Source organism: Callithrix jacchus, chromosome 10, assembly GCF_049354715.1.
Source record: "Callithrix jacchus isolate 240 chromosome 10, calJac240_pri, whole genome shotgun sequence".
Taxonomy (NCBI): domain Eukaryota; kingdom Metazoa; phylum Chordata; class Mammalia; order Primates; family Cebidae; genus Callithrix; species Callithrix jacchus.
Window position 1 is genome coordinate 63,618,433 of NC_133511.1, and position 23,766 is coordinate 63,642,198.

Sequence of the window (23,766 nt, forward strand, 5' to 3'; positions counted from 1 at the left end):
TAATTTTTTATTTTTTTGTAGAGACAGGGTTTTGTCATGTTGCCCAGGCTAGGCTCAACAATCTGCCCGCCACAGCCTCCCAAAGTGCTGGAATTACAGGCATGGCATGAGCAACTACACCCATCCATGGAACATAAGTTTAGAAGATAATTAGTGAGTATGGCTTTTGGAGTCTTTACACTTTCTTCATTGGAAATCCTCAGATGATGGCATTGATACTCTACTTGTTGAGTAAGATTTTGCCAGTTTGTGGGGAAATTCGGAGTCAGGGATTTACCAGGCCTTTTATTCTCCCACTTGCCTAAACCTGATAATTTTATATGGTTGCAAAAATTGCCTTTGGCAGGCCACATCATTTGTATTTAACATGTATGTTTCAAGTACAATTTCTTATAACTAGAGTTCTTTTATTGTATTGCCCACTGGTGATTTAATAGTAAGTATCACATGCAACTTTATGAAGGCATGCACTGTCATTTACTTTTATATTATGAAGCCCAGGAGTGACAGAGCAGGGCAGGGCAGGACCTAGCATATTGCCCTGTGTTAAAGTTAGTTATGAGTCTCTTTCCTACTGTATTATAACCTCTATTTTATTAATCCCTCAGTCTCATGTTTTACCTAGGACCTGACTCAGGATGGGTACTTAGAAAATATTTATTGAATTGAATGGAATTGCTGGAATAACCTACATTGGAATATCACCTTCTGTAACATATTTAGCATCTCTTTGTAATTGAGGTTACTGATTATGGAGCATTGGCCTATTAGGTAAAGAGATCTGGGTTCTGCCAAGGGTAACCCATTAGTCTCTAGTATCTGTTGGGACTACAAGTCTCTTAGTACAATGTACTAAGAACTCTTGCTGTTCATAAGAGTTGTATTCTAGAAATTGTAGGTACTGGAAAATGTGTAAATACTGTATGCTAAGCCTGTGATTAGTAGAGATGCCATTGTTGGTTAATTACCAAATTATAGTTCTTAAAAAGTTCATGCCCTCTAAAGTTTTCTTCCTGATATGGTAATATAAATAGTAATAAATGCATTATATTGAATCTTTACTATATTTTAGGCACTAAACCCTTTATATATTTAGGTGCTAAACACTTTATGTATTAGCTTTCAAAACAACTCTGTGAGTTGTAGGTTCTGTTATTCTCTTTTTTTTTTTTTTGAGATGGAGTCTTGCTCTGTCTTCCAGGCTGGAGTGCAATGCTGCAATCTCAGCTCACTGCAACCTCCATCTACTAGGTTCAAGCGATTCTCCTGCCTCAGCCTCCCAAGTAGCTGGGATTACAGGCTTGTACCACCACACTCAGCTAATTTTTGTATTTTTAGTAGAGATGAGGTTTCACCATGTTGGCCAAGCTGGTCTTGTACTCCTGACCTCATGATCCACCTACTTGACCTCCCAAAGTGCTGGGATTACAGGCAAGAGTCACTGCACCCAGCCAGTTATTCTCTTTTTTTTTTTTTTTTTTTTGAGACAGAGTCTCACTCTGTTGCCCAGGCTGCAGTGCAATGCTGCAATCTTGGCTCACTGCAACCTAAACCTCCTGGGTTCAAGCAATTCTCCTGACGCAGCTTCCCCAGTAGCTGGGATTACAGGTGCCTGCCACAACACCCAGGTAATTTTGTAGTTTTAGTAGAGACAGGGTTTCACCATGCTGGCCAGGCTGGTCTTGAATTCCTGACCTCAGGTGATCTGCCTGCCTCAACCTCCTAAAGTGCTGGGATTACAGGCTTCAGCCACCGCACCAGCAGTTATTGTCATTTTTACAGATGAGGAAACTGAGGTTTCAAGTGTTTAGTAACTTTTCCATTATAGCTGATAAGTGGTAGATTCAGGATTTCAGCCTGTTTGGCTCTCAATTGTGTATGCTCTTGGCCACTGCTCTTATAGGCTCAAAGAGTATCACAACTAGAAAGCCCTCAGGGCTCATCTAGTCTGTTTTGTTTATTAGACAGAGAAGGAAACTGAGGCCTCCCAGTTCAGTGTTGGATCATGCTGCTCTCAACTTAGTGGAATTGTAGAAACATGTGATCTGAGAAAGCTAGCATTTTAACTTATGGGTACATTGTAAATATTCAAAACCATGACTTTCAGAATCTTAAATCATAAAGGCTTCACATTTGTTTCTCCTGTGAAAACACACTTATGAACAGAAATGCATAGGATGATATATATTTGAATTCATATCTTTACAATTTAGCTAGGATCTTTTATTCCTAATAGTAATAGTAACTTCATGCTCTCAGTAGCTCTTTATACTATCTCTGTCCCAACAGAAGTTGAAACAATTCTCAGCAAAGAATATTAGTATCTACATTTCTCTGTGTGTGTGTGTGTGTGTGTGTGTGTGTGCGCGTGCATGTGTGTGTACATATACAATATGACTAATCAAGGGAATTATAAGTATGGCGGAAGAATCAGATATCCTCATCATTTGAGTTGAGTAGTTATGTTTACATGTCAGATTTGGTTCTCAGTTTCCTGATAGCCAGGGCAGAAAAGGAAAGGAAATGTGATAGCTCCCACTCTGTCACCCAGGCTGGAGTGCAGTGGCGCAATCTTGGGCTCACTCCAACTTCTGTCTCCTGGGTTTAAGCCGTTCTCTGCCTCATCTTCCCGAGTAGCTGGGATTACAGGCACCTGCCACCACACCCGCCTAATTTTTTTTTAATTATTTTCATTTTTAGTAGAGACGGGGTTTCACCATCTTGGCCAGACTGGTCTTGAACTCATGACCTTGTGATCCACCCACCTGTGGCTCCCTAAGTGCTGGGATTACAGGTGTGAGCCAATGAACCAGCCAAGTTCCTATATTTCGTATCAAATACAAGAATTATCCTACATGTTTAAGACACAAAGCTTTTTTACTAAATGTTTTTTTTTTTTAAAACACTAGTTTTAGATAAGAGGCTCGGAGAATTACATAAGGAATTGTTAGGCTGGGCACAGTGGCTCATGCTTGTAATCCCAGCACTTTGGGAGGCTGAGGCGGGTGGATCACTTGAGGTCTGAAGTTCAAGACCAGCCTGGCCAACATGGCAAAACCTGTCTCTACTAAAAATACAAACATTAGCTGGGTATGGTGGTCGGTGCCTGTAGTCCCAGCTAATCGGGAGGTTGAGGCAGGAGAATTGCTTGAACCTGGGAGGTGGAGGTTGCAGTGAGCCAAGATCACACCACTGCACTCCAGCCTGAGCACCAGAGCAATACATCTCAAAAAAAAAAAAAAAAAAGGAATTGCTTTTTTGTAACAGCTTTACTGAAAATGTAGATGCAATTTTCATATAGTATTTTCTTCTAAAATAGTCTTTAAAGGTTATAGGTCTGGCCCAGAGTACAGTCCAGTGAAAGTATTTGGGAAAGGACCAAGCTACTGAAATTTTTACTAAATGAATTAGCATTATTGGATTTGAGGATAGAATAATAAATTCCTAAACGAATGTTCCTAAAATGCAGTATTGCAATATACTACTGGGTCGTGATCAATTAATAACTTCCCCAAAGGTAATTATTATTCTGATTATCACCATAATTTAGGCTTACCTAGGAAGAAATGGAATAATGCAATATGAACTCACTTATATCTGGCTTCTTTCCCTTAACATGTCTGTGAGATTCTTCTCATTGTCATTGTACCAATTGCTTATTTTATTGCTATGTAATTTTTTGTATAGTATTATATGAATATGACACTATTCATTTTTTCATTCTCTTGGACATTTGAGTTTTTTCTGGTTATAATCTTCTATGAACATGTCTGCTTGTATCTTTTGGTGGATATACAAACTCATTTCTCTTAGGAATATACCTAGGATTCGAATTGCTAGGGTATAGGGCAGATGTATGTTTATCTGTAAGTAGATGCTGCCCAACAGTTTTCCAAAGTGGTCTGTTTTAAAGATGTCCTTCAATTTGGGGATGCTCGGAATCTCTCCACATAGCATCTTGCAAAAGCAAGGATTCCCTTATGTCTTGTAATGGTTACTAGGGAAGAATGGTAAATAGTCATGTGTCTTTTGCTGTTTTTCTCCTTTCTAGCATCAATTCCTGAAGATTGCCAAGCCTCTCTCCAGCCTCACTCCACTGATTGCTGCAGCAAAGGAGGCAACAAAGAACAATCACTAAAACCACACTCACCCCAGCCTCATTGTGCCAAACCTTCTGTGAAATAAATGCTCATTTCAGAAATTCCAACTCCTGATGCCCTCTTCTCCTTGCCTTGCTTCTCCCATTTCCTGATCTAGCGCTCTTAAGACTTTGATCCTTGGAAACCATGTGTCCAGCATTGAAGAGAACTGCAACTGAATGACTCATCAGATGATGGCCATTTCTAAATAAGGAATTTCCTCCCAATTCATGGATATGAGGATGGTTTATGATCAAGGGTTTATATGAATAAATGTTTCTAGTCTTATTTCCAAATGGCAAAATCCTTACCTCCTTCATAACCACCCCCACAATTAGTTCTTGACTATATAAATTTATGGTTTGATAATATTATCAGTTGAAATTTCTTTAGTGCTTGCTTTTCTGTGACTGAACTGCCCAAACACCTCATTGTACTTGAAAACTGGAACAGCTTGGGAATGCCATGGGGTTTGATAATCTGCCAGGGACATGAAGAGGCTCAGCTTTCTGGACCGTGACTTTGGCGCAGCTGATCCTGACATGGGAGAATAACCACATTTTTCTTCCTGTGTGCTTCTAGCAGCTGTTTGGGAGGACCTTGACCCAATAGTGTTCTCATGCTGTTTCTTGTGAAATGCTCTTGGCTATGTAGCACCTTTTGATTCCCTGCATACCCTAGGCTGCTGCCCCTATCCTGTCCCTTGTTTATAACATTGAGAGGTTTCCTAGGGCACATATTGAGTGAGCAGTGTGAGAAGTCAGGGAGGAAAAAGTAACTACTTTTAGAGCAAGGCTGGGCATCAGCACCTGTCCAGCTCTACTTATGTGATGTTTCAGGAACTCAGAATTTTTTCTATCTGGGATAAGGAGCTGAAAGATTAACTTGGATCTTCTAATGGTCCAAATCTTTTGGTCACAGGAGAGAATCTCCAAATTAGAGACTACATGTTAGTTCTGGATGGATTTGGTGGACTGACATGATACCCTGCCAGCTGTGAGGGGACCCTGTTTTTAAGATGCATGGCCAACCTCTCTGCAAATGGAAATGCTTACACTGGGTGTTGGGGATGTTTGCTACCTCCTGCTATCTTTGTGGTTTTGGTTCTTCCACTATGCTAGGACCCCCGGCCAGCATTGTGGCTTGTCATGTCAGCCCCATTGACTACCTTGTCATGCTCTGAGGTACTACTGCCTCTGCAGCACAAATTTCTATTTCCTTCAATAAAAGGAGATGAAAATATTCTACTTGGAGTATGCATTTCTTTCTTCTCTTTGTTCTTTATTTCCTTTTCTAATGTTTTATATGAAATAATGAATAGTTTCTTCCTGAACCATTGAGAGTGGTAAGTTGCAAATAGGATGCCCCTTTACTGCTACATACTTGAATGTGTATTCTTTTTAACACTTTTATTTTAAATGTAAATTAAATGGTACAAAACCGTTTGTATTGTTTAAATATAAACACACATGTATCCACCAAATCAAGAAATAGAACACTGACAGTAAGAACCTTCTCCATCTTGTCCTTCCCTTTCTCATTATAGCCCCACCCAAGAGGTAACCACTGTCTTGACTTTTATTGAAATATCTTTCTTGCTTTTCTCTATACTTTTATTATATTCAGGTGTGTTCCAATACAAGTAAAGTTTAGTTCTGTCAGTTTTTGAATTTTAAATAAACATATCATAATAGGTATGTTCTTTTGTGCCTATTTTTTTCCACTCGAGATTGTTTTTAAGATATATGTACCTAGTTTGTGTGTAGCTCTAGTTCACACTAGTTTATGAATTTATTATTGCAGTTGTAAGCGCTTGAGAGGAAAGTTTTAACTTGTCCAAGATGAATTCCCTGAGGACTGGCCTCGCAAAGGAGTTGGCTTTCTGCAGAGCTCTATCATAACGGACTACAGCCAACTGCTCAAGGCAGTCATACCTGGTAGAATTCTCAGGTGGCTAATCAGGCCATGGGTCTATCACATCCTACAGCTACAACGGTAAGGCTTGAACCCCAGTTCTTATCACACCAGAAAAAATGCTTCTCAAAGATGGCACAGTGGAGCTAGAGGCCAGTGTTGTGTGGTTTTTGCTTTTGGATCCCAGCACCTAATCATTACTGGAGAAGACATAGTGCTTCCTAGGTATGCAAAATACAATTCCCACAGCTCAATGCCTGGAGTCCTTCTCTGGACTATGATATTTGGGCCCTACTACATTTCTTTGCCCTAGAAGGTGATGGACATTAGAGTTTACACACTGTGGTTAATGTTCCTGTAATCACACATTTCCCTGAATAAAGCAGGCTTCAAGGCCTGGAGTGTATATTGCCTCATCAGCTGCCCTCATCTACTTGATAATGGCAGCAGTAACTGGGTATTATGGAAACCAACCAAGGAATTAGAGAACCAAGATTCACCTTGGGTGAGAAAATGCCCTCTTGACACACGACAGCTGGCCAGCCATATTCAAGGACTGGAATTGTGGGTCACTGACTGGTTGCAGGAACAAAGCCTGCCAAGCCAAGGAATTTAAGAGTTATATTCCTGAGAATGGAGATCTAGGGTTGTGGGATGTCACCCAGGACGCTATTCCAAGGTTGTTTTTAAGAACCTAAGAGTCACCTATGAGAAGAGTTCCACTGCAGGAAAGGCTGAACTACTAGCTCCTCTGATGAAGTTCCTGAGAATCTTAGATTCACTGTGAACAAGAGACTTGAGATAGAAGTTAGTGATGATCTCTTCAGGGATAGAATTCTGTGGTTACTAATGACCTTGGAGGAAGCTGTCTCCCAGGAGGGGTTTATTGAGAATAAGGCTAGATCAGTACCATATGAGTTTAATGTGTGGAATGTGTCCCCTGATGACATGCCCCCTTGTGTGAAGAATGGCATATGACCTTACCTGAGCAGAGCCAATCAAATCGGGCCCTTCCCTGATGTTCTTCCTTTGCCTGTGAGTGAGGAGCAGGAGCAGCTTGAGATGTCACAGAGTTAGTAAGGTGTTGCTTTCCTATAGAGCAAAGACTGGGAAGGCCTAAAGAGGTGGTCTATGTGAGATACAAGAAAGAGATTTAGTACAGTAGTCTCCACTTATCTGCTGCATCACTTTCCATGGTTTCAGTAACAAGATATTTTCAGTAATAAGATATTTTGAGAGAGACCACATTCACATAAGTTTTATTACAATATATTGTTATAACTGTTCTATATTATTATTGTTAATCTCTTACTATGCCTAATATGTTAACCTTTATTATAGGTCTGTATGTATAGGTAAAAAACAGTATATACAGGGTTTGGTACTATCTGTGGTTTCAGACACCTATTGGAGGTCTTGAACATATCTCCTGCAGATAAGGGAGGACTACTGTATAAGGTATTGGCTCTTGTGATTATGGAGACTTACCCTCAGGATCTGCTCTGCAAGCTTGAGACCCAGCAAAGTTGGTGCCATAGTTTGAAGGTTGGAGAGCCAGAGAACTAATGGTGTAGATTCCAGTCTGAGTCTGAAGGACTGAGGGCAGAAGAAGATCAATGTCTCAACTCAAAACAGGCAGAGAGCAAATTCAACCTTCCTTTGCCTTTTGGTTCCATTCAGTCTGTCAACAGAAGGGATGATGCCCTCCCACGTTGGGGCATGCCACCAACTTTCCTCAGTCCACCAAATCAAAGGTGCACCTCTTCTGAACACACCCTCACAGACACAGCCAGAAGTAACAGTTAACTGGACATCTGGACATCCCATGTCCCAGTCAAGTTGACTCATAAAATTAATTGTCACCCTCCTTAACCCCAATTCTAGGTGGAGATAACCCTAGGGAGGAGACCAACTATGTTGACAGCTTTTTGTGTGTGTGTGAGATCATTATCTCACTCTGCCGCCTAGGCTGGAATGCAGTGGCAGGATCTCAGCTCACTGCAACCTCCACCTCCTGGGTTCAAGTGATCCTCCTATCTCAGCCCCGCAAGTAGCTGAGACTACAGTTGCAAGCCACACCCAGCTAATTTTTCTTTTTTGTGTAGAGACAGGGTTTCACCATGTTGCCCATGCTGGTCTCAAACTCCTGAGCTCAAGTGATTCACCCACCTTGGCCTCCCAGAGTGCTAGGATTACAGGCATAAGCTACCACACCCAACCTGAGCTGACAGCCCGTATGCTATGAGGGCTATGAGGTAATGACTTTTAGATCAAGGGGTCAAAAGTGATGAGATTGGTGACTCCTGATGTTTTATTCGGGAAAAAAACCCCAAAGGTACAGGAGTGCCTCCATGCAGTTGCTGAAAGGACAAGTAACAATTGGACTGACAGTTTATGGGTGAGATATAGAAATATAGAGTGATGAGAACCCAAAGACTGTACCCCTCATTTTGAGATTGTGATGGCAAACTAGTAAGTCTGATGAGGACTGAGGAATCACTGATGATCACCCCTCTGGATTCTCAGAGTTGTCTGATTTATTAGGTGTGAAGACAGAAGCAATGGTTGTCCCATGAACTCTCCAACACAATTTAGACTCTAGGAATGACTGTTTACTACCCATTCAGGCAGTGGAATATTCTTCATGCCCAGGCGTCTTAACACATTTCTATATCTTTTACTACCTACTGAATATGAAGGCAAGAGAACCCTGAAACTCTACTCATAGACACTTGTAGCTGGTCTAATTCTATAGGTGTCCTGAATACATTTATTACCTGTGTTAGTTTTCTATTGCTATATAACAAATTACCACAAACTTTGTGGCTTAAAACAACACAAATTATATAGGTCAGAAGTCTGCACAGCATGGCTGAATTTTCTGAGCAGGGCTTCTTCAGGCTGAATGAAATCAAGGTGTTGGTTCAGGCTGTGGTTCTTGTGGGCTGGGAGTCTTCTTCCAGCCTCAATGGTTGTTTGTAGAATTCATTTCCTTACAGTTGTAGGACTAAGGTTTGCTTTTTTTTTTTTTTTTTAGATGGAATCTCACTCTATCACCAGGCTGGAGTGCAGTGGCATGATCTCAGCTGCAACCTCTGCCTCCCAGGTTCAAACAATTCTCCTGCCTAAGCCTCCCAGTTAGCTGGGAATACAGGCATGTGCCACCACACCTAGCTAATTTTTGTATTTCTAGTAGAGACGGGTTTTCATCATGTTGGCCAGGATGGTTCAATCTCTTAACCTCGTGATCCACCTGCCTCAGCCTCCCAAAGGCTTGAGCCGTTGCACCCAGCCAACTAAGGTCTTATTTTCATGCTAGCTTTCAGCTGGGGACTACTCTTAGCTCCTAGTGGATGCCTGCAGTTTCTTGCCACATGGCTCCCGCAGGTAATTCACAAAATGCACGTTTGCTTTCTTCCAGGTTGGCCAGAACATATCTCTTTGACTTTGCTTCTGCAACTAGCCAGAGAAAGCTTTTTTTTTTCTCTAAGCCCTTTAATATTCACTTAAACAGTTGAGGCACAAGCAATAGGAAAACCAGATTTTTTACATTACAAAGAGATTCTGTATGATATCTACATGATATACCAATTTTCTCATAATCTCTTGTGCAATAACATCTCATTAACACTCGGGTCCACGGGTTGATTTAATAAAGTCAGAATGGCAGCCAGGAAGATGGTAAAATAAATTTACTGAGGGGCAAAAGGAACCAAACATTTACTGACTGCCTACTATGCACCCTCTACTTAAAATTTTACATACTTTACATAAATGCGAACCTAAGTTCTAGTTATCAGTTAACAGGTCAGCATTGCTACAGCCAATATGTCAATTATTTAAATGTTCTTTCACTTTAAGTACAAACTGTGGAACAAAACAATGTATCTTTGCCCAAAGAAGCATGCCAACCGTTATAGGAATACATTATTTTCCATTTCCAAAGTTTTTGTCTTTAATAAGTGTGCAACATTAGCACATGGAAACATTCAAGCTGTTTATTACTCCACTGAAATCTGGGTTTTTTTTTTGTTGTTGTTGTTCTCACCTGCTGAGCCCCATTTGGCCAGCATCACTACAATGACCTGATTCTCTCACCTTGTAAAACTTAAGATGGGAATGGATAGTGTTTGGCAGTTATATTTCTGGGAGAAAACAGTGCTGATGTTTTTTCTTTAACTTGACACAGCTAGTTTTAAAAAGTGGTACCTCATTTTAAAGCACCAAAGTTGTCGTTTAAGTAAGAAAAGGTATTTGGCTTAATGAGCTGTAAAATGAAGATATCACTGCCTTTTCAAGCATTACAGCAAAGCCAGTATGTCCAGAGCCAAGTGATACCCAGCTTATACCGCACTTCAGTTCCCAAGGAAATGGCGTTTCTACCCTTCCCAAGTTTAAGCTGCCCCTCACTCCTCTAGCCAGCCCTTATTTTTCTGAGCCCATTATTTCCTTGCTGAGCTGCCTGCCCTTTGCTCCCTTTCCCACCCCGGTTCTCTCTCTAACTGCCCCTATATATACATCTGGGCTGGTGCCTAAGACTTTTTAGCTGCCTGGTTAATCACTGACCAATCACCACTACACTGCTTTGGATTTGGGATCTCACTAGTAAAACTGATTGACATGTTTGTACTGGTCATCCCTCCAAAAAAGCATCCCATGTCACCAGAAAACCAGTTTAAGGGTTCAGGATCACAAACTCTCAAGATACGCGAGAAAAGTCCTCAAATGTGAGTTACCTAGTCTAATAGTATAGGTAAGTTCAGAGATAAAATGTGACTTGCTCAAGGCTGTGAAGCTAATCAGAGGCAGAAACTAAAACTGTTTCTCTTTCCACTACACCACAAAAAACCCGAGGTTAATGATTAAGAAGAGTTGTAGGGGGGCACAAACCAAAATAAAATGCCTAGTACATAGAAAAGGTCTTTGGGATCTTTCCACAGACTTTTAGACAGAATAAAGGCAATCTTTACAATGAGAAATGTTACTCAGTTCAACAGATGCCCCCAAGTACCAATGGTCCTTACTCAGTTCTGAAACAGAATCTGTGACTACGGAGAATATGTCACTATTTGAGAATAAGAGGTCCCACCTGCTCCATTCTTTTCAAGTCTTCAGTCACTAGGTTGCAACTTACTCTCATCATTTAACAAGATGAATTAATCAAGTTTGAAGTAGGATTAAGGAGGTACACTGAAGATAAAAGCAAAAGGCAACAAACATTTTTACAAGCGGATCATCCCAGTTTCCTTAAAAGTTTCAGGTTAATTTGCAGAGAAGTGACAGAACCATATCATTTCAGTGAAAATCAACAAGATAGTTACACCATTTAAAAAAAAAAGATCAATTCAGAAATACTAAGGCAAGCATGCAAAATTCGGAATATAAAAAAATGCAAGGCCTGGTTGCCCACATATGTACCTCAGGTTAAGGTGGATTTAAATATGCCCAATGGACCCCAGTGAATCAGAAGCTGAAAGGAACACTTCAGTGATCAGCAGACACATTCTCTCATGTAACAAATGGAAGAAAAGTGAACACACATGAACTGGCAAAGCTCACAAGACCAGATTAGGGGTGTACATAGATCTACTTCCTGATGCTATTTACAACTATATATATTTAAAATACAAGGAGATAAACACCCAGAACACATTAAGCCCACTGATTTAGACAAAACATTTCAAGACTGATACACAGAAAGAGAATGAAGTTGTTAGCACAGCACAGCAGCACACCTTATATATTTATGTCTAAGAGATTAAATGGAAAGAAATGATCACTCAAAAACTTTAATGCTCAGTTTTCAAAAACACAGTCAAGTCTATCAAATTTCTGGATTTACAGCAAAATGTACAAGCCAAAAAAGTGTACATTCTTCAGTTTTTCCTATACTTTCTTGCTTTTTTTTTGCTTCTCTTTCAAAACTGAGAACTTTATTTTTAACATAAGCCATGTCATATGTACAGTTTATGTTTCAGGAATAAACAAAATCCATTATATTTCAATAACTCATATTATTTATAAAATGAAAAGTTCTCTATCAAAATACATTTTTCACTGGGAAAAATAGAAAAATGGATCTACACAAAGTAGACATTAACTTTGGTAGATTTCAGAGTAGTTCATAAAAAGCATATTTGCTTTTATTCCCCCAGAGCTGCTCAATTATTAATAATTTTAAAAATATTTTTAACTGAGATTCTATGTTGACATTTGTTTCCCATTCCACATCATCTTCAGCCAAGCTCTGAGCACTTAAAATTCTCTAATTGTTGGGAGCTTAGTGAGTAGCATCTGGAACACTGGTGGTGGAAGAGTTTGCTGTAAGACCCACAGTAACTGCTGTGGCTGTCCACTCACAGCAATTCCATTTGTCAGATCATCTACACCCTTCTCATATTCACCTTGAGCTAGTAACTCTTCACCAAAGTGTACTTCTTTAAGGAAGAATTTCTGAACAGCTTCAGCATCTTTAAGGTCAGTTAACTTGGAAAGCCCAGCTCTCTCCTTGGCAAGCTTCTGTTTCTTTCTTGGTTCTCAAAGCCTGTTCTTGAAGTTGGGGTCACTTCATCTCTTGCGGTTGAAGTAGATGCAGTACGTGACAAAAAGGGCCCTGCATACACCAGCAGTGATGGCATGTTCCAACCCACCATCTTCTTTACAAGGCAGAGCATGGACAGTGGTGGCAGGGACAGCGAGGGAGTGGTGGGTCATGAACCCTTAGAGCAGAGAGCCCTACTCAGACCTGATGCCTGTGGGCCAGAGACTCAGAAAGCCAGAGAAAACTTTTAAAGGGCTCATGTGATTAGGTCAGGCACGCCTAGATAATCCCTATTTCTAGGTCAACTGATTGGGGAACTAAATTACATCTGCAAAACCCCTTCACCACAGTACCTAGATTGAATAACTGGGAGAAGGTATGTGTACACCAACAGCTGGGAATGTTGGTGGGTCATCTGAGAATTCTTCCCAGCACACCTTGCAAGGTTCCATCTGGACTCTGGAGTTAGGGGATGAGAAAATAACTGGAGTAGTACAACTGCACTGCAGAGACCTGAACCTAGATATTCCTTTCCACATCTTTGCACTTTTTTTTTTTTCCTACCTTGATTCTCTTTGGTAGTTGGGAATTCTGCACAGTGCCCTATACCAAGAGTAGGCAGACACCAAACTGAAGACATTGCTGTCTCATGGCTATCTAGTGGTAGCCCATCTATCTGAGGTCACACTAACACCTTTATCCTGCATTTAATGTTATTATATACCTTGCCACATGGGCACTGTGCTAGCTTGTCCTCACCCTTAGGTGCAAGTAAATGCAGTCCAACTACTAAGGGACCATATGAGAAGAAGATTGGGGGTGATGGGGCTATTCCTGTAGGTGACTGTACTGGGCCAGATGTTATAGATTTTTTTTCAGAAGAAGCCCCTCACCAGAAATAAGGGAACACCTGAAATTGTAGGAGATACGTGGAGAGAAGATGCGCTATCTTGTTCTTGGATCCGTCTGGGAGGATTGTCACTCAGGCCATCCCAAATTCTTCCAGGCATCTCTGATGGCTGGCAGTGGCTCCTTTGCTAATCTGTCACAATACTGGATCAGCTGTCAGTTACTACATGCAGCAGGGAGAGCTGGAAACATTCTAGTGTTCCATAACATTTTACTACTTCCAGCTTCCTATCCTACTCTGTTGAATTACACTACACTACCCAGTTTCCACCTGCCTGTGAAACTGTCAACAGTGGACTCCGGTCTCAATGTCCAGCTTGTCCTCTTCCTCTTGGGATGGCACAGAATTCCTGGTCATTGAGAAAGGCTTGGAAGCAATCCAAGAGGGCTTGGTTAGCCGCTATCCAAGCCCTGTAACCGTGATGGTTGTCTTTACTCCACGGAGTGCATGCATGCATGTGCACATACACAACTTTGGACTGGACAGTGTATCTCTCCTAGGCTTTTTTCCTGTGTGGTGAAATGGACTTCACTTGTTTCCCTCCAGGGACCAAGACCTACAACCCTGAGATGAACACTCAGTTGTTTCATGTTTTCTGGGATCCCCAGGCTCCCACAGCCACATTCTGGCCTAGATATGAAGGAGAAAACTTCCCAGTTGCCAGTCAGGGAGGAGGACTAGAAGACACAATGTGGTCATATTCTTGGTTGGGAGTAATTGAAACTAAAGACAATAATAGCAAATCTGCCAGTCTTTCTAGGCTAAATAGCTAATGGGACCAGTCTAGCCACTCAGCGGATTAGCCTGGACTACTTAACCAAGGTGGTTTTCTTTTTATTTATTATTGTTGTTGCTATTAATGTTATTATTTTAACCAAAGTGGATTTAGACCACAGAATTGATCTTTATTTATAATCTAACAGCCAAAGGGTGGTCTGTGTCCTAATCTACAAATCTTATTGTTTATGGGTCATGATTAGCAGTAAGTAAAATAATCATCATTCCATATATAGGAAAAGGCATATGGTTATTTAATGTACTCCTCTTCTCTTGGCCAAGTCTGGGCTCCTTTAGCCCTTGATTTAGGGTAGGACTATTCATGGGTTTCCCTGTTCCACTGATTTTCAAAGTGTGGTTCTTGGACCAGCAACATGAGCATCAACTGGGAACTCTTTAAAAATGCTAATTCTCAGGGCCCTCTGTGGATCTGCAGTCTGTGTTTTAATAGGCCCTCAAGGTGTTTCTGATACAGCTCAAGTTTGAGAACCACTACCATAGTTGCTGTATTAACCATTCTTTATAGTTGCCTATAGGTTGAGGTAGCATATATTACTGATGGAACAGGGTATGATGCACAGAGGCCACATAGAGATTGGAGGTGGGGAACTGCAGTGGTGGAGAAATACAGTTAACTTGGGCCTTCCCTGCAGGCTGGCCTCCCAGAAAAGGAGTTGGCCTTCAAGCTCCATGGAAACTGGCTACAGCCAAATGCTTAAGGCAATCAGTCCTACTAGAATGCTGACCAGGCCACTTGTCTGCCATAATAAGACATGGACTTTTGCTCCTTATATTGTCAGGAGAGAGCCTGTGCACTCCTAATAAATGAAGTGGTGGAACAGACCAGAAGCCACAGTTCTACCAGCCACATCATGTACCTGTTGGATTGCTGCCCTTGTCAGGCCAGCCATTCTTTGATGTTTCACCTTTTACTCAAAAACATGAAGAAATAGCCTTACTAACTGACATTTAGGGGCTTGGTGGATGAGGAGGCACTACACCATCATATTCACGCAAGGACCAGGCTCTCTTTCATTCCTGTGTGCTGACTCCAAATGGAATGGGCTACAGCGGATCTCCACACCTGCTACTGACCCAATAAATGTTGAAGGGAAGATAATATAATTCTTTTTTGTACCCATATAAATTCTTTTTTTTTTTTTTTTTTTTTTGAGACGGAGTTTCGCTCTTGTTACCCAGGCTGGAGTGCAATGGTGCGATCTTGGCTCACCACAATCTCCGCCTCCTGGGTTCAGGCAATTCTCCTGCCTCAGCCTCCCGAGCAGCTGGGATTACAGGCACGCACCACCGTGCCCAGCTAATTTTTTGTAATTTTAGTAGAGATGGGGTTTCACCATGTTGACCAAGATGGTCTCGATTTGTTGACCTCGTGATCCACCCGCCTCGGCCTCCCAAAGTGCTGGGATTACAGGCTTGAACCACCGCGCCCGGCCGAATTCTTTTTTTTTTTTAAGACGGAGTCTTGCACTGTGGCCCTGGGCTGGAGTGCAATGGCATGATCTCTGCTCATTGTAACCTCCACCTCCAGGGTTCAAGCAATTCTTCTGCTTCAGCCTCTGGAGTAGCTGGGATTACAGGCCTGTGCCACCATGCCTGGTTACTTTTTTGTATTTTTACTAGAGACAGGAATTCACTGTATTGGTCAGGCTGGTCTCGAACTCCTGACCTTGTGATTTACTCTCCTTGGTCTCCCAAAGTGCTGAGATTACAGGTGTGAGCCACTGCACCTGGCCCCCCATATAAAGTCTTAGTTGAGACACTCTCCTTAAAACTAAAGTCAGATTTACAAGAGAAAAACCAGCAGAAGTTTGACATGTGCTGACATCATATGGGAGAGGGCTCAGTTCCAAAGTCTCTTTCTCAAGGCAGTGGCTTAGGAGCCTTGTTTAAATAGCATTTTTAACAAAGAGTAATAAATCCCATAATGGCAAGACAAAGGAGAGCACAGTTGTCTTTTAAGAGGTGTGAAAGTGTGGGAAAGTGGCAAAATCTGTTCCTAGGTTTCTCTGATGCCTGCTGGTGCTCTCTCTGGGCAGATAGCAAGTGCTGTTTATATTAAGAAAAGATTTATGTTCTGCCATCAGGCCAGTAGAAGCTGAGACAGAGTGTTCCTCTGTTTTCAGTGTCTTTGACTTAACAATTCTCAATATTTTGGGGAGAAATATGTTGGTTTCGTTCAATGCTATTCTAGAAAGCCCAGTATGTGTGCTGTCTCATCTTTTGGCTTTTTTTGCTCCACGTTATTCAATTATATGAATATGTTGATATTTTGCATTCTTCTGTTGATAAACATGCGCGTTGTTTCCTGTTTGAGGCTATGACAAACAACGCTGCTATGAAAGTTGTTGTATATTTATCCTGATGTATTATAAGCACAAATTTATATCTAGGAGAGTGCTGTGGTTTGGATATTGTTTATTTGGCCTCAACAAGTCTCATGTTGAAATGTGAACCCCAGTGTTGGAGGTGGAGCCTGGTGGGAGGTGTTTCAATCATGGGGGTGGATCCCTCATGAATGGCTTGGTCTCATTCTGGTGGGACTAAATGAGTTCTCACTTTTAGTCCCCGTGGGAATTGGTTGTTTAAAAAAGCCTGGCACCTTCCTCCTCCCTCTCTTGCTTTCTGGCTCTGGCCATGTGATCTGTTTCTGTCTTCTCCCTTTCCCCTTCCACTGTGAGTGGAGGCAGCCTGAAGCCCTCCACAGAAGCAGATGCTGGTGCCATGCTTCTGGTACAGCCTGCAGAACCAAGGGCCAAATACACTGTTTTTTTTTTTTTCCTTTAGAAATTATCCAGCTTCAGATATGCCTTTATAGCAACACAAAATCCAACTAAGACAGAGATCTTGGGTGTGGAATTACTGAATCATCACAGGGTATATATCTTTCCAACTTTTAAGATAATGCCTAAGGGTTTCCCAAAGGAATTGTACCAATTTACAGGTGTCACTAGTCTGGGAGGATACCTTGCTCAACATCCTTGCTAACACTTGATACTGGTAAACTGTTTGATTATAACCAATCTAATGTGTGTGTAATATTAATAGTATTTCATTGTGTTTTACTCATTTGTAAAGTGCCATTTCAAATATTTTCCTCATTGTTTGTATTGTTACCTTTTTGTGTGTATTTTTTGGTTAAAATTCTTTACATATTTTGGATAATTTTCCTTTTTCACCTGTGTGTTGTAAACTCTTTGTTGTTTGCTAAATTCAACTTTTTATTTTTCGATAACGTATAGGTTCACATGCCGTTGTAAGAAATAACAGAGAGATATCCCACCAATGGTAGTTTCTTTAATGATAATGCTTTACCAGTTTCCTCCAATAGTAGCACCTTGCAAAACCATAGTACAATATCTTAAGATACAACCAAGATTCAGAACATCTCCACCACCATGAGGATCCCTCATTTTGCCCTTTTATAGCCATACCCACGGCCCCCTTTCCCCCACTCCTTCCTTATTTCTTTCCTTCTGCTTGCTTTAGCTTTACTTTGCTCTTCTTTTCCTAGGTTCTTGAGGTAGAAGCATATTATTGATTTGAGATTGTCTTCTTTTCTAATGTATGCATTTAATCCTATAAAATTCACTCTCAACATAGCCTTAGATGAGTCCCACAAATTTCATGTTGTATTCACTTTCATTCAGTTCCATATATTTTTAAAGTTTATACTGAGACTTGTTCTTTGACCTCTATATTATTAGAACTGTATTGTTTAGTTCCCTAATGTTTGTAGATTTTTCTGTTATCTTTCTGTTATGATTTCCAGTTTGATTCTATGGTCAGAAAATACATTGTATGATTTAAATAAAATTTGTTGAAGTTCATTTGAAGGCCCAGAATATGATATATCTTGTACATGTTCCATTAGCACTTATAAAGTACCTACACACTGATGTTGTTGGGAAGGATGTTCCATGACTATTAATTAGATCTTGTTGGTTGATGTTCTGTTTTTCTATATATTTCTTGATTTTGTTTCCTTGTTCTATCAATTGTTGAAAGATGAGTGTTGAAGACTTGAACTATTACTGTGGATTTGTCTATTTCTTCTTTCAGTTCTATACATATATTTTGCAATTTTATTGTTCATTGCACACATATTTAGGGTTGCTGCATCTTCTTAGTGGACAGATCTTCTTATTATATGATGTCCTATGTTTCTTACAATTTTCTTTGCTCTGAAGCTCAATTTATCTGAGATTAATGTCATTTCTTCTGCTTTTTAAAATTTATGTTTACATATATAACTTTCTTCATCCATTTACTTTTAACCTGTCTATATTATTATCTATGAAATGAGTTTCTTATGGACAGCATATAGTTCGCTCATATGTTCTAGTCTGTATGTTATACTAAGGAAGTCACACAAAATCAGGCCATGTGCCCTGATTTTTATTTATTTATATTTATATTTTGCCTTTTCCACAAGGGATTTGAGAAAACCTATAACAAGCATATCTACAATGAAACAATAACAAGTAAATATAGGTAGAAAATCAGGACCAAGAAAAAGATAAGCATGAATATGTTGATCACAAGGATTAAGGTATTGCTATACTTAAGCTTACATTTGCAGTCGAACTTTCTGTCAAAGTACCAAGGTAAGTTGTGTTATTTGCATTATCAGGACAGTCAAAGAGAGAATATACCATTTACTTATGACCCTAGACCAGAACTGTACAATACACTTTCTGCAATAATGGATTCTATATCTGCATTGTCCGGTATGGAAGCCATTAGCCACATGTGGCTATTAAGCACTTGAATTGTGGCTAGTGACTAAGGAACTGAATTTTAAATTTTATTTACTTTTTATTAATTTAAATTTAAATAGCTAGTATATTAGCTACTTAACTAGTAGCTATATTACTAGTCCATTATGTAGCTAGTAGGTACATTACTGGACAGCAAAGGTCTAAAGTAAACAATGCAGTATAGTGTAATTGGAATCAAGTGTGCTCTGTTTAAATTTGGCTCTGTCACAGTGTTTGTGACCGTGGAGAAGCTTCGAGCTCCAGTTTTCAGATCTGTAAAGTGAGTATAATAATAGCACCAGAGTCAGACTGGTGATAGGCACCTGAAATCCCAGCTACTGGGGAGGCTGAGGTAGGAGGATTGCTTGTGCTCAGGAGTTCAAGACCAGCCCAGGCCACATAGCGGGACCCTGCCTCAAAACAAAACAGTATCTACTTTTGTGGTTCTGAGGAAACAGTAATGTATGTAAAGCATTCAATACATTCCCTGGCACATGACAAGCACAGTTCTATTTTAGAATGCTTGAAATTACCTGGTTTGTCAGTAGACTATGACAACTCTGACTCTTTCACTGGCACTAAAAGGAAGGTTTTAAAGAAGAAACAATAACTGGGAGTCTGAGTTGTGCTTAAGCCTTAGTCAATAACTAGTTTCTGGTCCACAGAATCAAACACTGATTTTTTTTTTTTTTTTTTTTGAAACAGAATCTGGCTCTGTCATCCAGGCTACAGTGCAATGGTGCGATCTCGGCTGACTGTAACCTCTGCCTCCTGGGTTCAAGTGATTCTCCTCCCTCGGCCTCCCTAGTAGCTGGGATTACAGTTGTCTGCCAATATGTAGCTTATTTTTTCGTATTTTTAGTAGAGACAGGGTTTCACCAGATTGGCCAGGCTGGTCTCGAGCTCCTGACCTCAGGTGATCCACCTGCCTCGGCCTCTCAAAGTGCTGGGATTACGGGCGTGAGCCACCATGCCTGGCCCAAACACTGATTTTTAAAAACTTGTATCCATTTGAAGTTGCTTGAGGGTACTTTGTTCGAAAACCTGGACCTCTTTTTTTTTCCTGTTAAGCTGCTGAGGAATTAAGCACCTAATATTATCTCTTTCAGCTTGTATTTCAACTTTTCTTCATCATGAGTATGTTAAAAATGAATGTATTAATTTCAATGACCTTTCACTTAAAAGGAGATTCATTACTTTTAGTAAAAGGGACACTCCTTGAAACAAGAATATATGCATTTGACAAAGATAATGTCCAAACTTTGGGTTTGATACACTACTGCTGCCCTGTTGACTAGGGTCTGGCAAACTTCAGATGCTGCCAAGAAAGAGAAATTAGAAGCTGGCACCCAACAGTGAGGTGACATATGCTTCCACAGGGCCTTTCTTTATGTCACTTTTATCATTGTGTAGATTTAGATAACTGCCTCTTAAAACAACCCTTGAGTAGGCCAGGCGCAGTAGCTCACTCCTATAATCCCAGCACTTTGGGAGGCTGAGGCGGGTGAATCACCTGAGCTCAGGAATTAAAGACCAGCCTGCCCAACATGATGAAACCCTGTCTCTATTAAAAATACAGGCAGGGTGAGGTGGGTCATGCCTATAATCCCAGCACGTTGGGAGGCACAAGGTCAAGAGATCGAGACCATCCTGGCCAACACGGTGAAACCCCGTCTCTACTAAAATTACAAAATAATTAGCCGGGTGTGGTGACATGCGCCTGTGATCCCAGCTACTCAGGAGGCTGAGGTGGAAGAATCACCTGAACCCAGGAGGTGGAGGTTGCAGTGAGCTGAGATTGTGCACTCCAGCCTGGTGACAGAGCAAGATCCCGTCTCAAAAAAAAGAAAAAAATACAAAAATTAGCTGGGTGTGATGGTGGGCACCTGTAATCCCAGCTATTTGGGAGGCTGAGGCAAGAGAATTGCTTGAACATGGGAGGCAGAGGTTGCAGTGAGCCAAGATTGTGCCATTGCACTACAGCCTGTCTAACAGTGAGACTCTGACTCCAAAACAAACACAACAACAAAACCCCTCGACTATCCATTCTGCAATCCAAGGAGTCAGTGATAAAATTGCTCTTATAATAATGAGAAAGCGGCCTGGAAGGGTGGCTCAAGCCTGTAATCACAGCACTTTGGGAGGCTGAGGCAGGCGGATCACCTGAGGTCAGGAGTTCGAGACCAGCCTGACCAACATTGAGAAACCCTGTCTCTACTAAAAATACAAAATTAGCTGGCCGTGGTGGTGCATGCCTGTAATCCCAGCTACTCGGGAAGCTGAGGCAGGAGAATCACTTGAACATGGAAGGTGGACATTGCAGTGAGCCAACATCATGCCATTGCACTACAGCTTGGGCTACAAGAGCAAGACTCCGACTCAAAATGATAATAATAATAATGAGAAAGTTACAAAGGATAGGATAACTACTGCCTAGGCTTCAGGCTGCAGAGAAAGTTGGATTGGGTGTGTTTTTATAACATTACTGACTAAGAAGCCTCTCCTATACACAAAGGCCTAGGTGAACATGTACCATTTTAGATGTTTAAAGAGCAAACGGGGTGTGTGTGTGAATACATGTTTGCAAAATATTTGAAATAGGCCTTATGGACTACAGCAAATTGCAAACTCTCTTATGTTATTTTTCACAGAATTCTCTGTACGATGATAGTATAACGATGATCACTAAAACATCCTTTTATCTGAAGTTGGTTTGCTCCTTATGGAAACTATTAGAGTAAGAGACCCTGCTCTCCAGAATGAAGCAGGAGTTTTGAAGAAATGACTAGCTTACTTTCAGTTTGCAGTTTTGAAAGAGTTTTTTGTTTTTAAACTGAGTCCTAACACAATCTTATTAGAGTTCATTATACTTTTTTGCCCAGGATTAGACAAAACCTACAAGACTAAACAATATTTAGTGCAAAAGGACCATTTAATTAGCTGAATAGTGAGCCCACAAAATTGAGTCAGTTCTGTTGGCTGTTGAGACAATAAAGCTGGGGAGAAAATCTTTCCCAGATATTAGTGGGAACCTGTGGTTTTCAAGACACCATGTAAGGTCCTCAAGCCTACCTTCATTACTGATTTTTAACAGCCAGGGTTGAAGCCTCCTACAGAGATTAATTGAATACTTATATACTTTTTGAAATAAGAATGTTACAATTCAACTTATTTGATAAACTCTTTGGTACCCTTTTTAATATTCTGTTTTGCCTGCTTTAGTTTTGTTTCTCTTGCTTTTTGATATACCTTTAAAATCAGGAGTAACAGTATCAGTCCTGTATTTGCTCAAACTTGGGACCAACCATCAGAGCTTGTTTCATTCTCCGTTGATAAGAGAAGAGGGAAAGTCTCTCAAGAAGCAGTCAGAATGAAGTTTCAAAAAAAATCTTTATATCACAAAAGACTGTTTAATCCCTTGATTGGCACTGAGTGGGTGCCAACAGTTTAGTACTGTTATGTCAAGGGTTAAGCTAGGGTTCAGAATGGAAGTTAGAAGGGAGAGGGTAAATATCTCAAGGTTCAATCGACTTCTCTCCCTCTACTCTATCACCGACCCATCATCCAAGCTAACAATTTCTCTTCAGGATATTGCCAGATCCTCCTAATCGGTTACTGGGAGGCACACTCCAGAGAATTCAGCTGGGTCAGAAAAGATGCAGCCTAACTGCCTAATACACTTTAAGGGTTGATGGGTCTGTAGCTTCTGGCTATTTAAGTAACCAACGGATTGACTGACATGTGCCAAGCAAAAGAGATAAGTTAGATGCACACTCCAGAGAATTCAGCTGGGTCAGAAAAGATGCAGCCTAACTGCCTAATACACTTTAAGGGTTGATGGGTCTGTAGCTTCTGGCTATTTAAGTAACCAACGGATTGACTGACATGTGCCAAGCAAAAGAGATAAGTTAGATATTGTCTCTCCTGCAGGTAGATTACAATTAGAAGGGGGAAGCAGAAACTAAAATATTAGCAAAACAAAATAGCCAATTATATTCAATGTGGTAATACAGCAATAAGAGGTTTATTTGGAGGGATATTTAGAACATAACAGGAGAAGGTAATTAATCAAGTCTGGTGGTGAGAAATAGGAGAAAGGATGAACAAAGGATTCCTGAGTTGCATCTCACACTAAGAGAAGGAGTGTTAGCCAGGTCAAAGTTGGGAATGTGTAAACCCGGCAGTATGGACAGCATGAATAAACATACAGAATGGTGTAGGGGAGTAGAACAAGAGGTTTGCTTTGCTGGAGCTTCAATGTCATTGGGGGTGGAGGAGAGTTGGGGGCAAGATGAGGCTGGAGAGAAAGGTGAGATTCAATTTAAGGAGCTTTAAATTTAGAAACGTGTTTTAGGCATAGTCACATTTGCATTTTTAAAAGATTAACAGTTGGTCTTACCTTGGAGAGGTAATCTGGAAACAGGGAGGCTCTTTGGGAGTTTGCTGCAGTAACTACCTTAACATGGCAATATTAAGCTGGTTGGCATGTACTGAGATGATTAGGGCCCAGTGGGCATTGAAATGCAATAAGATAATGACTAGGAGAAATAGGAAGTATCTAATAAGCAGAATTTGGTAACTCTGTGTAAGGTGGAGAGTTGGGGGTTGCAAAGGAATAGGAGGAATTGAGGATGAGACATCTGTTTCAGATCTTGTCATTTAGTGATTTAGAGCCATAGAAGATGGAGCAGACATGAAGGAAAAAGA

The 23,766-nt window shown here is 40.7% G+C and overlaps 1 protein-coding gene, 1 long non-coding RNA gene and 1 pseudogene across 4 annotated transcripts in view; 1 reads left to right on the forward strand and 2 right to left on the reverse strand.

Moving 5' to 3' along the window:
• Positions 1-5,381, forward strand: part of PAK1 (p21 (RAC1) activated kinase 1) — a 97,346-nt gene extending 91,965 nt beyond the window's left edge. For all 3 annotated transcript variants that reach the window (XM_078340154.1, XM_078340155.1, XM_078340156.1), the window contains one exon: positions 4,052-5,381. In XM_078340154.1, the coding sequence (XP_078196280.1) occupies positions 4,052-4,138 (87 nt within the window). In that variant the 3' untranslated portion in view covers positions 4,139-5,381. The remainder of the gene's footprint in view (positions 1-4,051) is intronic.
• The window catches only part of LOC128929139 (uncharacterized), a 41,949-nt gene that overhangs the window by 9,242 nt on the left and 8,941 nt on the right, over positions 1-23,766 (reverse strand). Inside the window, exon 2 of the long non-coding RNA XR_008475145.2 lies at positions 7,542-7,649. This is a non-coding gene — a long non-coding RNA (uncharacterized LOC128929139). The remainder of the gene's footprint in view (positions 1-7,541; positions 7,650-23,766) is intronic.
• On the reverse strand, positions 12,166-13,515 carry LOC108593917 (mitochondrial import receptor subunit TOM20 homolog pseudogene; annotated as a pseudogene).